Source organism: Saxophila tyrrhenica, assembly GCF_035928015.1.
Source record: "Saxophila tyrrhenica strain CCFEE 5935 chromosome Unknown scaffold_35, whole genome shotgun sequence".
NCBI lineage: Eukaryota > Fungi > Ascomycota > Dothideomycetes > Mycosphaerellales > Extremaceae > Saxophila > Saxophila tyrrhenica.
In genome coordinates this window covers 1-16,986 of record NW_027041767.1, presented here as the reverse complement: position 1 = coordinate 16,986, position 16,986 = coordinate 1, and the positions used below count along the sequence as shown (strand labels likewise).

The 16,986-nt window shown below is 54.9% G+C and overlaps 6 protein-coding genes across 6 annotated transcripts; 3 read left to right on the top strand and 3 right to left on the bottom strand.

The window, feature by feature from the left end:
* Window positions 1-230: 230 nt before the first annotated feature.
* LTR77_011190 (uncharacterized protein) lies at window positions 231-5,602 on the bottom strand (the record flags this gene model as incomplete). Its single annotated transcript, XM_064808401.1, has 2 exons — window positions 231-2,460; window positions 2,553-5,602. 2 exons carry the CDS (start codon window positions 5,600-5,602, stop codon window positions 231-233), a joined length of 5,280 nt encoding a protein of 1,759 aa, XP_064653402.1.
* A 388-nt stretch (window positions 5,603-5,990) lies between these two features.
* Window positions 5,991-7,608, top strand: LTR77_011189 (uncharacterized protein; the record flags this gene model as incomplete). Its single annotated transcript, XM_064808400.1, has 4 exons — window positions 5,991-6,033; window positions 6,090-6,161; window positions 6,215-6,291; window positions 6,346-7,608. The coding sequence occupies 4 exons, from the start codon at window positions 5,991-5,993 to the stop codon at window positions 7,606-7,608; spliced, it is 1,455 nt and encodes a 484-aa protein (XP_064653401.1).
* Window positions 7,609-7,934: 326 nt separating this feature from the next.
* LTR77_011188 (uncharacterized protein) lies at window positions 7,935-9,196 on the top strand (the record flags this gene model as incomplete). The annotated part of the gene is made up of 2 exons (XM_064808399.1): window positions 7,935-8,952; window positions 9,018-9,196. 2 exons carry the CDS (start codon window positions 7,935-7,937, stop codon window positions 9,194-9,196), a joined length of 1,197 nt encoding a protein of 398 aa, XP_064653400.1.
* A 342-nt stretch (window positions 9,197-9,538) lies between these two features.
* Window positions 9,539-11,548, top strand: KRS1_2 (lysyl-tRNA synthetase; the record flags this gene model as incomplete). The annotated part of the gene is made up of 2 exons (XM_064808398.1): window positions 9,539-9,814; window positions 9,917-11,548. The coding sequence occupies 2 exons, from the start codon at window positions 9,539-9,541 to the stop codon at window positions 11,546-11,548; spliced, it is 1,908 nt and encodes a 635-aa protein (XP_064653399.1).
* Window positions 11,549-11,855: 307 nt separating this feature from the next.
* On the bottom strand, window positions 11,856-13,020 carry LTR77_011186 (uncharacterized protein; the record flags this gene model as incomplete). The annotated part of the gene is made up of 2 exons (XM_064808397.1): window positions 11,856-12,596; window positions 12,658-13,020. The coding sequence occupies 2 exons, from the start codon at window positions 13,018-13,020 to the stop codon at window positions 11,856-11,858; spliced, it is 1,104 nt and encodes a 367-aa protein (XP_064653398.1).
* Window positions 13,021-13,584: 564 nt separating this feature from the next.
* Window positions 13,585-16,502, bottom strand: LTR77_011185 (uncharacterized protein; the record flags this gene model as incomplete). The annotated part of the gene is made up of 2 exons (XM_064808396.1): window positions 13,585-13,676; window positions 13,775-16,502. 2 exons carry the CDS (start codon window positions 16,500-16,502, stop codon window positions 13,585-13,587), a joined length of 2,820 nt encoding a protein of 939 aa, XP_064653397.1.
* Between the last annotated feature and the right edge of the window lie 484 nt (window positions 16,503-16,986).

Here is a 16,986-nt window from a genome sequence, read left to right as displayed (position 1 = left end):
GCGATCGGCTTCTCGTGAAACGCAGTATCGTCCGTCGCCGTCACGAGCACATCTAGAAGTTCTCCGAGTGGTGAACGAGCCTAAGCGATGAGATTCATTACGACAAAGATCGAGAACATCTCGCAACTAGGAGATGAAGCTGATGCTGTGGGACACTCTCAAATTGCGATCTCTATCAGAGCCGCTATGTCCTACAACAAAAGCACTTCCTTCCTTCCTATACACAATCTCTACGCCTCCCTCCCTCGCCTCGCAGCCTCGTGCGTCTCCCTCCTCAGCTCAAACAACACATCATCAAACTCCTTCTCCTCCTGCGAGCCCATGAGCATGCCCTTAAAATCGCTTAGAACATTTCGCAGACGACCGAGAATGCTGCGAGGTGTAAGAATTGGACGCTCTGGAGATGCAGCGGCCTCGCCTAGCTGGCTTGCGATTTGCAGCTCATCTGCATCCGTCTGACCGTTGTCCTGCTCCAGGCTGAGCTGCGAACCTTCGGACCGGTGAACGACGACGGCTTTAGCCTTGCGTGTTGTGATGCCGTTGCTTTGAGAGGTCTGGGTAGCCTGCGATGACTCGCGGTGCCTGGTGTCCTGTCCGCCTTGATGCTTCGCCGCTTTGGCAGGCGCCGGCGTGTTCTTGACGAAGCTGGCAGAGGGCTGGCTGGATTCAATGCTCGCATTGCTGATAGTTGACGCTCTTCGCTTCAGCGATCGAGCGATTCCAGACACCGGTAAGCTGGGAGTAGGCGTAGGCGTCTTTGACTGAGACTTCCTTGGCCTTCCACGTCCCCGCTTTGGAGGCGGTTGCATCGTCCCTGCCTCCTCTTGGGCTGGTTCACCAACTGGCTGAGATGGCTCTTCGACAGGCTCCTCCTGGGAGACTGCGGATTCCTCCGCTTTGGTCGGCTCAGGTGATTGCACTCTTTGGCTACTGGCCACGACAATCTCCTCCTCCAAGTCATCGTCATCTTGTTGCGTGCCGCCCACAAAGCTTGACCAAATCCGCTTAAGAGGTGATTGCTGCTTGCGAGCCTTCTTCGCAGTGTAGACGACGCCTCCAGAGCGCCTGCGTTTCCTGCTGCTCTTCTGGCTCGATTGGCTTTGACTGGCTTCAGTCGCTTGCGAGGCTGTCTCGTCGTTTTGCTCCTCATGCTCGATGAATGAGTTCTCGACTCGACTGATGTCTACGTCCTGTGGCCTATCCTTAACAACGTCGGCGGTCTCGGCCAGGGCTTCCTGGTCCGCACGAGCTGGGTCTGCCTGAGAGTCAACAGGAGCTTCATCATCAGCTTCGCTGCGAGAGGCTGCCACATCAACCACCTCACGCCGGGCAGCTTCTTCCGCCTCCAGCTGAAGCTGCTCTTCCGGAAGGTGTGAGTCAGATGGAAACTCCGATGCAGACACCATGTCTTCTGTTGGCGGTTCCTCATCCACCTCGGTAGTATCGTCTAGGATAGCTTTGTCGACCAGAGCGGCAGCCTCTGGCAGTTCAATGTTGTCCTGGTCTATGGTCGTATCGACGAAGACCTCCTCTTGCGGCGGAAGGTCCCGATCACCATCTAGGTCGATTTGCTTCCTGGTATCATCCGCTACTTGCGGTGGAGAAGATGGTGGCTCTTCCTCCAACGTGTCTTCTGCATCATCGTCGTCATTCGCTTCAGCAGGACCTTGGCTGGCAGCCCTTGTGGATGACGGCGTTGGTGAGGAGGGGATATCGTCACTCGGCAAGACATTACCATCAGGCAGACCAGTAGGCGTTCCCGCTGCGTCGCCTTCCGTAAAATCTCGATGAGCAGTGAAGTTGAGCTGTCTCGGAACGTGTTTCGGCAAAGCAGTAGATTGAGCCACCGGGCTCGACGACAAGTCCGGGAACAGTTGAGCGTTCTGTAGTTGGCGCGCCTTGACCTCTTTCTGATGCTCTGTCAAGACTTGCGACTCGTGGGCGGGCTGGAATGGTGACGACCACTCAATGGGAGCGAACTGGACCTGGGAGTCATTGTGCCGCAAGCGGGCTTTTGGAGTGGAGCTTCCTGTTCTGGGTGCACGCTTCGTGGATGGGCTGGCGTTGTTGGCTATCGAGCCAGGGAGTGGTGAGCTTCTGGAAATAAACAGTGATCTCTGGAAGACAGGCCGTGGTGACCTTTGCGCAGCCGCAACCGAGCTACAAGTGGTGCTGAGGTCCTGCAAGCCCAAGGGCGCGCCAGGTAGCTGGCTCTGCGTTTCGAAGAACTCCGGCAATGACGCCTCCACTCTGTCTTCGCCGCTCTCAGGGAAGCCGGGCAGATCGATTTCAGCGTCGACTAGGCGAGCCCTCAGCACAGCCTCGAGCTTTAGAGGGTATGCCAACGATTGCTGGCTCCCGAACGTCTCGTTCCAGAACAAGATGGTCTCATTCACGATGCTTCGATGCGGGCTTGCAAAGCCGGCGGCCAAAAGAGGCTCGAGGGCTTTGAGAACATTGCTGTCTTTCGAAGGTAGTGTTCGTAGTAGCAGGATCACGCTCGACCATGTATTGCAAACCTAGAAACGCTGTTAGCTTGATGCAACTATTACAGGGGCAGTAATGTTAAGCTTGCCTGCATCGATGTGGCCTGGGTACTCGATGTCTTCATGGCTTTGGCTTCTACCCAGACCACAAAGCCGTCCTGGACTTTACGAAGGGCGGTTGGCAGAAGCGAGACGGGTGCCTTTTGCAGGAAGCAGATGACCGAGGTGACAAAGTCGGATGATACGTCCAGAATCGAGTCTGCGTTTTCCTCAAACTGGTTGTAAGTGACGGTCATCAGGTCAACTATCAGGCTGTACACCTTGTCGAAGGGATCAAACAGTGATGCTTTCTGTAGAGGCAGCCCAGCGCCCCACAGCGCCTTCCGTGATTGTTCCATAGCTTGCCTCGTCCTTGGCCAGGCCGGCTCGCGAAGCATGTGCGTTGTGATCTGCAGCTTTGCCTGGATGTTGTTGTGGTCGACGTTGTCGTCCAGTATAGCCTTCGCGAGTGGTTCCATCACAGCAATCACGACGCCTCCATCACCTGCTTCACTTTTTGCCGTGCGAAGAAGGGCGTTGTACAGATTGGCCAGACTTGGCTGTAGTTTCTGGCTACCTTCAATGTGCAGTCCGGTCGTAAGGATTTCCAAGGCATTGCGGATGGCGTAGGCTGCATGCTGCGACTCCTGGCCTCCAGGAGACTTGACGTCCGGTTGCAGGGCGTCAGTGCTAACATCGGCTACCACCATCCACAGGTCGGCGATCGTCGTAGGATCGGCTTGGACCTGGGGGTCTTCCACCCACGAGTACAAGGAACGCCGCAGGAACTCAACCTTGGCCGATGGGCCGGCTCTAGCAGTTACGAACCGTTGGAGTAGAGAGCCGAAGCATGCGCGGAATGCATCATTCGACATCACTCCTGCCGGTCGATGGTAGTATTGACCGAGAAGGATGACCATTGGAGACACAGGCGCGCTCTGGTGTTTCGGTAGTCTTTGCGAAGGGGTAGGCGCGACCTCAATGCCGTTGGTATCTGTCTTGGCCAGAATGTCTTCGACGAGCGGCGCTGAGCCAAGCTGCTCAGCCATGGTCGCTACAACAGAGGTATAAAGCTCAATCCAGCCCTGGAAGTCAGAACCCTGGACCGATCCTGCTTGGCCCTGCCAGATACGCCGGAGCATGCTGACAAGCAGCGCAATGGCTTCCTTGAGCTCGCTAGTGGTTTTCACTTCCTGGGCGCCCGCTTGCGCTGTGCAGTGCATCAGCACCTTCCATACCGCATCGAACGCTTCATGTGGATGCTCAGGCCTCTTCAAAGTTGCTTCGAGAATGGTTTCAACCAGTCGCAGGACCTTGCCAATACGCGATCGTACCCACCGCGGCTGCAGCATCGGAAGTTCTTCGACCTTAATGGGGTCAGAGCCAAGAGCAGCTATGGCATTCCACTCACCAGACAGTGGATTTGGACTGAGTAGGCCGTGCAGGATGCGGCTTGCATCGTTTCGACTCTTTGAGTCCAACTTGATCATTGTCGAGAGAATTGGCTCGACCAAGACCTCCCAAGCAGCGTCGTACTCCTCCAAGGACAGACCAGGGCGAAGACCGTAGTGGAGGAGGTTGTAGTAGCAGTCAAGCATGCAACGTTTCGACTCTGCCCCGAAGCTACCCTTCACACGTCTGTTGAGGGCCGAGGAGATGGGGATCTGCAGCATTGAGAGGAAGTTTCTCGAGGTGGATGCATCAGGCATAGTTGCAAAGACCAGCTTGTTCCAAGCAAGAGTAGCCTCCCGACGAGTGTCGATGTCGCTGGAGTTGAAGCAGTCCTGTATGATGCTCAGCCAGCAGGCTTTGAATTTTGGCCACCTCTCCAACGGCTTTCGCTTGCTCCGGTAGAAGAGAACAACAGCCGCCCATATCTTTGGAGCGTACTTTCCGTTTTCTTTCGAATGTACCATCTCACTCAAGCGCCTACTGAGGTACAGCAGATAATTTTCGCCTTCTTCATCATCACTCCGAAGGAGGTCCTCCAGGGCCTTTGCTGCGTTCGGAGAAGTGCCCAGCCGAAGGCCTCCGGTCGTGCATGTCTCAATAGCTCGCTTCCGTGTATCGTCGATGCTACTCAGCATTCCATGAAAGACATGAGGGAGCCAATCGGATATGCGGCTGAGCATCACGTTCGGTGCTTGTTCCAGCAAGCGGTTGTAGGTGAGTAGCCGGCCAGTGACGATCCCATTGCCCGTGCAACGCTCTTCCACGGTCTGGAGAGCGCTCAACAGCTTCTCCGCCTTTCCTGGGGTCATGAGCGAAGAGTGGAATTGCTGAATACCCATCAAATGAGCATGCGTCTTCATGATCGGCTTTGGCATGCCCGGCTGCTCCAACACTACGATAGACCGGTCGATGAGGAAGGTTCGGAAGTCGTCGTCGAGAGCGCCGCTTAAGCTCGAGTTGGCCAAGATGGTGCCTGTGAGGTAGAGTGCTTGAGAGATTATGCCCTTGTCCAGCTTGCCGTCCATCGTTTTCCACGCCATATCGCGAGCGATGAATTGCATCACAGTATCCATCTTCTGCTGCATAGCAGAGACGTCTGGCGGGTCCTTGTAGACCTTGAATGCACCGAGGAGCGCCTGGTAGGAGTCCAACCTAGCCGACCTCGAAGGGCCAGCAAGCTGCTGAAGAACTGACTGCAACATTTTGTTGAAGCTTCCGGGAACTGTTGGTGAGAAGTAACTGGGCTTCGATTCAAGGTCGTCCGGGGTTGGTGGCGGAGCGTGAGATCGCTTCAAGATAGATTTCACAGGCTTCGCATTCCTTGATGGCGACCACTTGAGGAGCTGTGCGTGCGGTGAGCTCGCCTGGCCGACGGGCGCTATGCTGTGATAGCGTGGGTGTGGTGAGAAGTCGACACGACGCGAGCCTGGAGGCACTGCCGCATTCTCTTGTGACGATGATGGCGTGGCACAGGCAGAGTCATCGCTGGGTCTTCGCGTGGTGGCAGTGTGTATGACTGGACCAGTGCTCAAATGCTCGATTTCGTTGCTGTCGTCTAGAAACTTGATGGCATCGTCGACTGCCTTGGAAATGTCTCGTGGTGGAGTCGGCGGCTGTTCTGTCATGGAAAGGAACCTAGAATTCCCAGCGGACAGCATCGTCTATCATACAGCTAGAGAACAGCCTTCAGTACTCTAGGACAAAGTTGCATTGCGTGGACAGAAAAGAACCACGACCTCGCTTGAAGCGTGAGGTCCAGAGACGCGCCTGAACGCGAGAGACGTGATTCAATCTAGAGTTTCTCCGGCCGGGCCGATTCGCGTGGCCTGATCAACCCGAAAAGTGTTTGCGGGGAAGCGACGCTCTAGACTACAGTACATACATCTGATATTCTATGCCATCGTCAGAATACCCTCATCTAACTGCAGCGCGAGCCCACCGCAATAGCGTACTGCTTTCGCCGACAACATCTGAGGCTTGCGCAAGTCGTCGCCAGAACAGTACTTTCATGCGATGCTTGCCTTCTCAAGGACCGCAGCGCCCACGCAAGGTACAGGTATCGATGTTGTACAATCTTTGAAGCACCATAGCATGATCTGATTGATGGAACAGGCACGAAAGACATCGACAGGCTGCTTTCAGAGCTAGAGGAGAATCTCGAAAGCGCGAAGCTCTCTTTCAAACGTATGCATGGGTGGCTGCGTAAGGGATGACGTGCAGTACTGACGGTAGTGTAGAGCTAGAGAGTCTCCTTGTCGATGTCAAAGTATGCGGCCGCGATGCAAGCACCGCTGGTCCCATCTTCTCGAAACGCGTGAGGCCAGAAAGAAACCTCCTATCCATGATCGCAGCTGACTCCGCGACGCAGGGTATCTCCATCATCTCGAGATATGGCCTGGATGTGACCGACACAAAGGCTCTACCTGGATCTAGAGAAGCTCTAAGATGCCTTGCAAATGCCTTCCTGCTACACGAGCCAAGCCGGCAGACATTCGTCGATATCGGCTACGCCCCCAAAGCTGCCGAAAGACTCAAGGTCGATGACCGCGACGATGAGTTCGTGATATCTAGAATGCTGTTTCTCCTAACATATAACACCAAAGTCGACTTTGACGAGTTGGTTGACCAGAATCAGCTGGATGAAAGCATCAACCAGAACATCGCCGGCCACGCTAAAGCGTTTTCTACTAAGAGTGGCAGACGCAAGTCAGAAAGCTCGCCTATGGTGGGCATGTCGCTGGTGGAGACGCTGAAACTCATGTTCAACATTACCTACTACTACCCCGATCTGGTGCAGAAGTTCAGCCCTTCCATCGAGCCACTGGTCCGGCTGGTCATAAATCATCCTCTCCCAACTCCGCCGCTTCAATCACCGATCACTTATATGCTCAACGCTCTGCTGAACCTGGATCTCGGCTCATCAGAGAAGAAAACGACCTTCGGACCGGAGACGCGATCAAGCCCACTCTTTCCGTATTCCAGCCCGGAAGAAGTGGTCGACAAGCTCACATCGATCTTTAACAAAGCGATCATGACCATGCCCGAGAGCGAGCTGGACCAGGCAGCTGCACCGCTTTGTACTCTCATTAGACGTCTATACGAACTGGCGCAGCCACAGATGAAAGAGTGGATGCGCTGGATCATGCTCCCTCGAGAGCGAGACCGCGACAAGCCTCTCGGCACAGGAGACACGATGGCCGCCCGCTTACTGAGACTTTCCTGCTCGCCCGCACTTCCCACGCTACGAGAGAACATCTCCAGCCTGCTCTTCGAACTTAGCGACAAAGACGCAAACAAGTTCGTCAAGAACATCGGCTACGGCTTCGCATCCGGCTTCCTGATGAGCCATAACATTGAAGTACCTGCCACTGCAGCCGAAGCGGGCAGTATATCAAGCGATGGAGACGCTGACAGTGGTATTGGCTACAATCCTGTCACTGGGCAGAGACTGAGCGCCGAGGAGGCGGACAAGGCCAACAAGGAGAGGCAGGAGATGAGCCCTGAGGAGAAGGAGAGAGAGGCAGAGCGTTTGTTTGTGCTGTTTGAGAGGCTGAAAGCTACTGGTGTGGTGGATGTTAAGAATCCGGTGCAGCAGGCGGTGGATGAGGGGCGGTTTGAGGAGTTGGAGTAGGCTTTACGAGGTGCTTTGGCTTGACTGTCTCGAGTATGCGTTCATTGTAGCAAGCTAAAAGGATCGCAAAGAACTGATATCGATTCGATCGAAGCTTGTACTGGATGAACTCGAGCTGCTGCTGCACAAGCTCTTGGAATGAGCCGAGGCGACCTCCGCCCCTCACGATGCTCAGCCGGGTGTCGTTAGCAGCTGCATGTGAAACCGACGATATATGGCCTACATTGAACCACAGGTAGTTCAATTTCGAAATTATGCATGATCAGCAAAGTTCCTAAGACCCTCCGATCTATTCACAGAAGTTGTTCGATGATCGATATCCCACAATGAAAGCAGCACGCTTCTACGACAACCACGACATCCGCATCGAAGACATTGATACACCCATACCGAACGACGGAGAAATTCTCATCGATGTTGCCTGGGCCGGAATCTGCGGCACTGATCTTCACGAATATTCTGTAGGACCGCTTGTAATACCTAAGCCTGAACGTCCGCACGCATCGACCGGCGACCACCTCCCCATCACCATCGGCCATGAGTTCTGTGGGCACATAGCACAAGCCCCGGACGGTGCGGTCAGCGCGGATGGCACGCCGCTGAAGGCTGGGATGCCTGTGATGTGTGATCCGAGGCTGAACTGCCAGAGCTGCTTCTCTTGCAACGAGGGTAGTACGAATACGTGCCCTAGCTGGGGTTTCTTGGGCTTGAGTGGTGGAGGTGGCGGCGGGTTCTCGGAGCAGGTGGCGGTCAGGCAGTTTATGTGCTATCCTTTGCCTGAAGATATGCAGCTGGATCATGCTGTGTTGATCGAGCCGCTTGCTGTTGCGAGGAGAGCTGTTAAACAGGCTAATGTTCCGGACGAGAAGATCAAGGACATGTCGATCCTGGTTGTTGGTGGTGGGCCAGTTGGGTTCTCGGTCCTGTGCAATTTGAAGGCACTTGGAGCAACGCAGGTGTACGTCTCGGAGCCGACGGCGCTGAGGCAGAAGCAATGTAAAGGCTGGTGCTCGCGGATATTCAATCCAATGCAGGAGAAGGTCGCGGACGAGTGTCGGAAATTGACCGATGGCAAGGGCGTTGATTTGGTGTTCGATTGTGCTGGCATTGAGCCCGGGATGAAGGATGGCTTCGATGCTTTGAGACCCAAAGGCACATACGTCAATGTCGCCGGGTGGGAAGGGCCTTTTACTGTGAGTCTCCTGATCAGGAGTTCGTGTAAACCCGCTAACAAGGACGATAAGATTCCAATGCAGTTCTTCATGATGAAGGAGATCGATATCAGGACTTCGCTGGCCTATGATGATGCAGATTTTGCGGCTGTGGTGAAGGACTTCGTTGCTGGTGAGGCACTAACGGTCCGACAGAGCTCACGGTAACGAATGACTTACTGACCGCTCTCTCGACAGGCAAGTTTGCAGGCGCGGAGAGCATGATCACGGCCAGGATTGGCCTGGAGGATGTTGTAGAGCAAGGATTTGAGGCGTTGGTGAAGCACAAGGACCAGCACTCCAAGATCATAGCAACACCGAAGGCGGAGCTTCTCCCTCGGAAAAGAAGGAACACAGGGAAGACGAACGGTGCGTGATGCCCATAGCAATCAATGTTCTGTAGGAGAACAGGCGTTTAGTCGTCTACCTGTGAGCGCTTGATCGTAGGTATAGTCCAAGGAGATCATGGTTGAGACTAGGGTCCAGTCTAGGATAACACAGATCTCCAGTGGGGTTAACGGATGTCTGCCGAACACCACTGAATGTAGTGAGATGGTGAAAGGTGTATTCAATGTCGAGATCGTTGTCTTGGCATATCTCGGCATACCTTCCGAGATAAACCCCGCCTGACTGCACTGCAGGACTGACTCAATCGCACAAAATTATAGCAAGCCATTGGAAACACACTCGGCGTGTTTCAAGGCCCGCGAACAAACAAGATGTCGACGCAAGAGACAGCAGACACTGTCAAGGACGCAGTCCAGAACGTGGCAGACAAGGTCAAAGATATGACAACCTCAGACAGCCCACAGCCAAACCTTCTCAAGGATGAAGTTACCGGCGAAATGGTCAGCAAGACGGAGTTGAAGAAGAGGCAGAAGCAGCGCGAGAAGGACGCGAAGAAGGCAGAGAAGGAAGCCACCAAGCAACCTCCACCTCAGCCGAAGAGGAAGGCCGCGACACAAGAGGAGGAAGAGGGCAAATTGAATGCGAACGTGAGTCAACAATGAATACCGATCTTTGAGTCAGACGTGGACATATAGGGCCCCTTCTCCGGAAACCCGTCCTCGTCCCCTTCTTCTTCTTCCCAGTGATAGATCAATTCACAAGTGCATGCTAACATGGGCGACCAGCAATACTTCGAGATCCGGTCACGCGCCGTCAAGCGTATGAAGGAAACCAACAGCCCAAACCCATACCCCCACAAGTTCCACGTCACCTACGATCTTCGCAACTTCGAGTCCGAGTATGGACATCTCAAGAAGGGCGACTTGGTTCGCGACCGCACGATCAGCATAGGATGCCGTATCTACAACATCCGACAGTCCGGCGAGAACCTGCGATTCTACGAGGTTGCTGTAGACGGGGCAGAGATCCAGATCATGGCGACGAACTTGGAAAACACCAGCACGATCTCCTTCACCGATCAGCACGATCATCTGCGGCGAGGAGACATCATCGGTGTCACTGGCTTTCCTGGACGCACCAGCCCGAAGAGAGAAGACAATCCTGGCGAGCTCTCAATCTTTGCGCAAGAAGTCAAGCTTCTCGCACCCTGCTTGCATCAAATCCCATCCGAGCATTACGGCTTCAAGGATCAGGAAGAGAGGTACCGCAACCGCCACCTCGACCTTATCATGAACAAGTCGACAGTCGAGACCTTCAAGACGCGCGCACGGATCATCAAGTACATCCGAAACTACTTCGACAACAACGGCTTCTACGAACTCGAGACACCCATCTTGATGAAGAGTGCAGGAGGCGCCACCGCCAAGCCCTTCTACACTGAGCACAACGAGCTGAAGATGACGCTTGCCCTCCGGATCGCCACCGAGCTACCTCTCAAGCAGCTGGTAATTGGCGGCATCCACAAGGTCTACGAGCTTGGTCGGCAATTCCGGAACGAGGGTATTGACTTGACACACAACCCCGAGTTCACTTCATGCGAGTACTACGAAGCCTTCTCAGACGTCTACGATGTTATGGAGCGCACCGAAGAACTCGTAGAAGGCCTCGTCAAGGATGTGACTGGCGGCACAGAGACCTCCTTTACCACACAGACCGGCGAGGTCTACAACGTCAACTGGGCCAAGCCATGGAAGAGGGTGGAGATGATGCCCGCGCTCGAAGAAGCATGCGGCGAGACCTTCCCACCCAGCGACCAGCTGCATACTAATGAGACCAACGACTTCCTCAAGCGCATGCTCAAGAAGACTGGTGTCGAATGCTCACCACCTCTGACTAACGCGCGCATGATCGACAAGCTCGTCGGTGAGTTCATCGAGGAGAAGTGTGTCAACCCCACCTTCATCACCGGTCACCCGCAGATGATGAGTCCACTCGCCAAGTACCACCGGAACAATCCGGGTCTTTGCGAGCGCTTCGAGGCCTTCGTCTGCAAGAAGGAGATCGTCAACGCGTACACCGAGTTGAACGATCCCTTCGACCAGCGTCTCCGATTCGAGGAGCAGGCACGGCAGAAGGCCCAGGGTGACGATGAGGCTCAACCGCTCGACGAGGGATTCTTGACCGCGATGGAGTACGGGCTGCCACCGACTGGCGGTTGGGGCATGGGCATCGATCGGATGGTGATGTTCTTGACGAACCACTACAGCATCAAGGAGGTCTTGACGTTCCCATTCATGAAGGATGAGCAGCAGGCGCCAAGGCCGAAGGCTGCGGAGGTCGCTGGTGTTGAGCCGATGCCGGTGGAGGATGCTCATAAGTGAGGATACCATCAACTTTAGACTGTTTATGACATCTTGCTGACAACACAACAGCCCGTAGGTGACCGGTCCTCATGTACGCAGCGCCAGAATCTTGTGCCAATGTTGCGTAATGGAGGATGGATTCCTCGCGTCGTGTCGCAGGCTGCGCAAACAATCCCAACATCAACGAAGATGATACAGAGTCTGCTGCTTGCTACCGCGTGATGTTGTCGAGATGATGGAGGACACGGAGAAGTGATTGTACGGCCGCGAACAGTAGACTAGCGATAGGTACTGCACTTTCAACGGGGCTACTACACAGTACTCTTCAATATTCTCTTGATTGTATCCGCAGCTGCGAAGTATCTATCGCTACTATCTTCGCAGCCCACTCATTCCCAGCAATTGGCCGTGAAACCCCCTCCCTCGTCGCTACGTACAGTATGTCGCGATCTTTCGACCTCCTGCCAAACGCAACAGCTGTCGCTGCGCCTATTGCGTTATTCCCGCTAAGCTCTACTGGTATCTGCGCTTGACTCTTCTCATCAACACTCAATATGCCGTGGGAGATGCTCGCCGCGAGCCAAATGGTGCCTTCGCGGTCGATGGCGAAGTCATTCACCTCGACATTCCCCGGCGTCCGACGCACGATCTCTTCTGCCGGCGCAGCAGCTTTGCCGGCCTCCTCGCCGTGGACGTTGAGCGATATGCGGCCGAGTGAAGGATCGCCGAAGGTTCGTGTAAAGTAGAGGTACCACTTGTCTTCAGTTCCAGACCTTTCTCGTGACGGAGTTAAGTTACGAACAGCAATGCTCGAGACGCCCAACCAGACGGGCGCATACTCTGTCGGTTCCAAGAGCGCGTCTGTAGGGATGACAGTACGCTCGCCGGTCCAGACATCGATGCGATATACCATTCCAGTCGATGCGTCTGCGACGACGACCGCCTCGGTCTTCGACGGGAGGGCAGCGATGCCTGTTGGACTGCGTAGCTCCGGCACATCCGCGACTTTGGTGATATTGGCTGCGTCGTGCTTGTGAGGGCTCGTGTTGATGGTCCACATGCTCCACTGTCGACCGCTCCAGTCAGTCCACACCTCTTCGACATGAAAGGTGACGGCAGCAACTCACCGACCCTCGCTCGCCCAGCCTCTCGACAGACCAGTTGCCGGCTGTCACAACGAAGACATCGTCTTTCAGCTCTGCAATCCCGGAGGCAGATGTCGTGCCTTCAAATCGGTGAACCAACTTCGCAATGTTACCTTCTGGTCCAACTAACCAGACTTCTGGCGCTGAAGCAAAGGTGACGAGTAGTTGCCCATCATGATCGACGGCAATGTCGTTGATCCACGTCCCCGGTGGGAACTGCTGGACGATGCGCACGAGGGGTCTGTCGATGCCGAGCAACAGTTGTACCTTTTGGGGGATCTTGATCTCGGCGAAACGAGTTCCAAGAAACAGTAGAAAGGCCAATGCCAAGGCAGCTCGCAGCATGGTTGTCAATTGTACGTTGCGCAATGGCATGTTGGATGTTGAGAAGCTGTGGACGATACTTTGTCGAGCCTAGGGAAGGAGAGGGTCATATTGGAGGGCAATACGAGAGGACGACGTGGACGACTACGCCGTGACATATCCCGCGAATAGGTACATCGCCTTGACGAGTGTCTGCATACTTCTGCGTGTATCAGCCTCAAGACCAGAGGCCCGATTGGGTTGGGGGAACGCGCCAAGCTTATGGCTTGGTCGATTGCTTCATGGGTTTTATTCTGTTGCCTGGCAAGAAGGCAAACAACCAGTGAAAGGTCAGAGTTTTGAGGACTGAGCTTATAATCACGTTTGTCAGTGCTTTGATCCCTGATGTGTGCCGCTGTGCACTGCAGGATACCTTGCCGAGTCCCGTAATCGTCGGAGCAAGTCACAATTGGAGTAGGTCGTCGGAGCCATATCATGAGCATTTCGACAACCAAGCGTAAGCACGTGTCAGTGAAAGCGGATCACTGTGTAGATGCGGTTGATGGGAGTATTTTCCCAGCTCCAACCGAATCCGACGCGACCACATTACTCTCGTTGGTTGGTTGCCATTCTCTGTGATAAAGATCCATTGTAAGGCGTCCTACCCGGACCGGTGTGGGTGCCGAAAGCTTGGTGTTCTAACGCATCTCGTGTCAGGCCGTCAACAGTAACTTGGCGTACGAGCAATCGCAGTTACCGACGGAAGTCATTCACCATATCCGCTTCGCAACCATACCATACCGCTGCACGCCATCCAACTTCATCTCGCCCTTCTCCGCCTTCTTCCTCCCTCTCTCCTCGCGCTCCCGCAGATCTCGCAAAGCGTCCGGATCGTCCTCGTAGATCCAGCGTCGCTTGTCCTCGTTGACTTCCACAACGCCCCAGCCGCCGACCCGCTTGCCGTGTGTGTCCACGATTTGGTGCTCGCGCTCTTTCATGCCTTTGTACCGTTTGCGGGCGAAAGATAAGAGGGCCATGCCCAGAACGAGCTTGAGAGCCAAGAGGACGAGGTAGAGCGCAAGGAAGAAGATCGCCATGGTCGCAAAGGCGATGATGTCGTCTAGGCTCCACCAGGAGAAGGCGGACGAGGCAGCATCACCGCCGGCACCAAATGAGGAACGTCCAAGAGCACGGCGAAAGATGTGGTCCACGTGCTGGAGTGCGGCGGTCGTAGAAGGCGAGTTCGCTGCAGCGTCTGATTCGAATGAGATACTGGTAGCGCTCGATGGGACAGGCAGCGGCATGTGAGTTGCAAGAAACATGTGATAGGTCTGCATACACGCGCGGATGAAGAGGCAGCTGAGCGGAATGACTGGCAGCCCGAGTCGCTTGGTAAGATTCTGGTCAGCGAAAGCGTGCGAGTAGTAATCCTTGGCCAGGACGTCTAGGAAGCGGCCGTAGATGTTCGGCTTGACGTTGTTGAACTTCGAGATGTAGGCGTGCTTGCACCAGTCGACCAGTGCTTCGCTGCCCAGGACGATCAAAAATGGCCCAAGCAGCTCGCCGGTCCACTTCGGCATCAGCGTAAAGGCTTTCGGAATCACGAATCCAGATGTCAGTGGGATGCCGGTTGCATTGGGCGCCATATTATCGGTTGGCGACGCAGCGCCGCTAAAGGCAGTGTTAAGGCTGATGCTGAGGCCGCCAACCTCCACGATATTCCTCAAAGCAATGATCAGAAGCATGAGCCAGAGCTGGAACCGCTCGACAACGTCGGCGCAGGTAAGTTGGAACAGATTCTCCTTCTCAAACTTCTTGAACACTGTGCCCTTGATCTCCACAAACTGATTGCTCATCAGGAGGGTGAGTAGAGCGTTCGAGTACGAGTTGACGGCCACATTGAGCGTCACCACCTGGTAGAAGAGGGCTGTCGCGTGAATGACATTGTAGACCAGGGCGAGCATGAACATCCAGAGTGGCCGTATGATCTTGCTGCGCCCGTTCTCGTTACGCTCCAGTGTCTCTCTGCTGAACAGGCATTCGAGCACGTCTTGTCCCAGAGCTGAGAATAGGCGGTCGAAAACTTCGAGCACGTTGTATATCACGTAGAGCTTAATGGCCGCCTGGCCACGAATGCTGTGGTACATGCGGCTGGCATCGAACCACATCAGGATTGTGCAGCTTGCCGCTATGAGCAACCCCTGCAGTATGTCGGCTTTGTGGTTTGGCAGCAGAAGCGATGGCGTGGACCTTGTACGTCGATGCCGAATCTTGGCGTCCGTCTTGCGCTTCCTCTCCGACTGAACAGGGAAGGCGGGCCCATTCGGCCGAGGCGTGCTATCAGCGGCTGCATCGGTCACAGATGGTCGTCGAGAGTGGTCACTAGCAGCAATCGAAGGACGCCGTGAGCTCGCGACGGAGCTCTGCCTTCGCCGCTGCCAGACTCTCCCAACACCGGAGTACACGAATGTACCCAGATCATGCACCTCCCTGGCCACATTCTGTGCGACCCACTGGCCCAGTATCGCTACAGCTTTCAGAAATCGTAATGGCAGGATCGTGAAGGTGTAGAGCCAGGCGTCCAAGCATGCTATAGCTCCGAACCATAGGACCTGCTCCAGAATTGGCGGCAACAGCAGGAAGTTCAGCAGACGCTCAAACTTGATCTTGGCAGATTCGTATGGGAAGTCACTGGTCGCTGATCTATGGATGTACAACGCTGAAGGTCGGTCGGAGGCCAGCTCCAGCTGCAGATATGTTGGAAATGACAGAGGAGGCACGGGGATGAAGGAGGGCATTGGAGATGCCTGGGCTTCCTTGGAGGTCAGCACTTTGAGGTTGCCATTGGGTGGTCCAGTACTTTCGTCGTCGAATTTCAACGCTAGAGTCGGTGGCTTCGCCTTCGACGTTCGTGATGCTGATTGCTTCCTGTGGATCAACGGAGAAGAGGCTGAGCGGACGGCTTTCGGTGGACGGGCGGTGGTGACGGCGCCTGGGGTTGCCGTTATGCTCCCCAATTTCGGCAGGGTTGGAGATGCGTCCACACTACCATACTGATCAGATGTCTCCGTGGCGCTGTCGGTAGACTTTGATATGCCATTCAAGCCCAGCCCAAGCCCGTGCTCTGAACCTGTACCATTCACTGGACTCGTGCCGTTCAGCACCGGCACATCTTCCACCGGATTCTTCAAGGCTCTCACGGGCAGGTTGTCGGGTGACTGCACAAGATCGTGGAGTTGTGTTGGCGAGAGCTTCGCAGTCTTTGGCGAACTGGCGCTGCTACGCCTGCTGTCCCGGTGTTTGAAGCCATTCGTCTGTACAGATATCGCGTTGTCCTCTGTCTCCTTCTTTCCGTTCGCGACTACTTCTTCTGTGCTTCCATCTATCTCGTAGTTCGGAAATGGCTGAGTCCCGCGATCTCCATGCTCGCTGATTGGACTCAAAGTGGGAGTCGCGAGCTGCTGACCGGCAGAAGGGATTTGAAGGTTCTCATCGTCCTCGTTCGTCGTGGGCATGTCGGACATGATATCTCGCCAGTGTCCAGACCATGTTGTCAGCCTTGATATGCTGCAGTCGTCCAAGAGTACTAAGGCGAGGCATGCAAAGTAGAGTCCAGCTGGAGTTCACTTCCATCCTTCGGCTGATCTGCGGCTCTTCACATGCGTCACCTCGGAGGTGCCTGTTTGGCAGCAGGCACATATATCCTCCGTCTGAGACCCTTTCTTCCTCGCAACACGTAGATCCGTTCTAGAAGAAGATGTCAGGATACGAGGGTAACTCATCCCCTTATATTGCAAGTACTACAGCCCGCTAACACCTCCCAGTCGAACACGGCATACCGTCCGCCGCCCAACCCGAGCGGCCTCATCGCCGACCCGACCTCAGCACCTTCTTCAGCACGCTCGAACAGATAGACACCTCCGGCGACCGACATCCGCACAATGAGCACTCTCTACCTATGCCGCGCGACGTCAGCGCCGCCTTTAGAAATCTGGCGAATGCATTCGA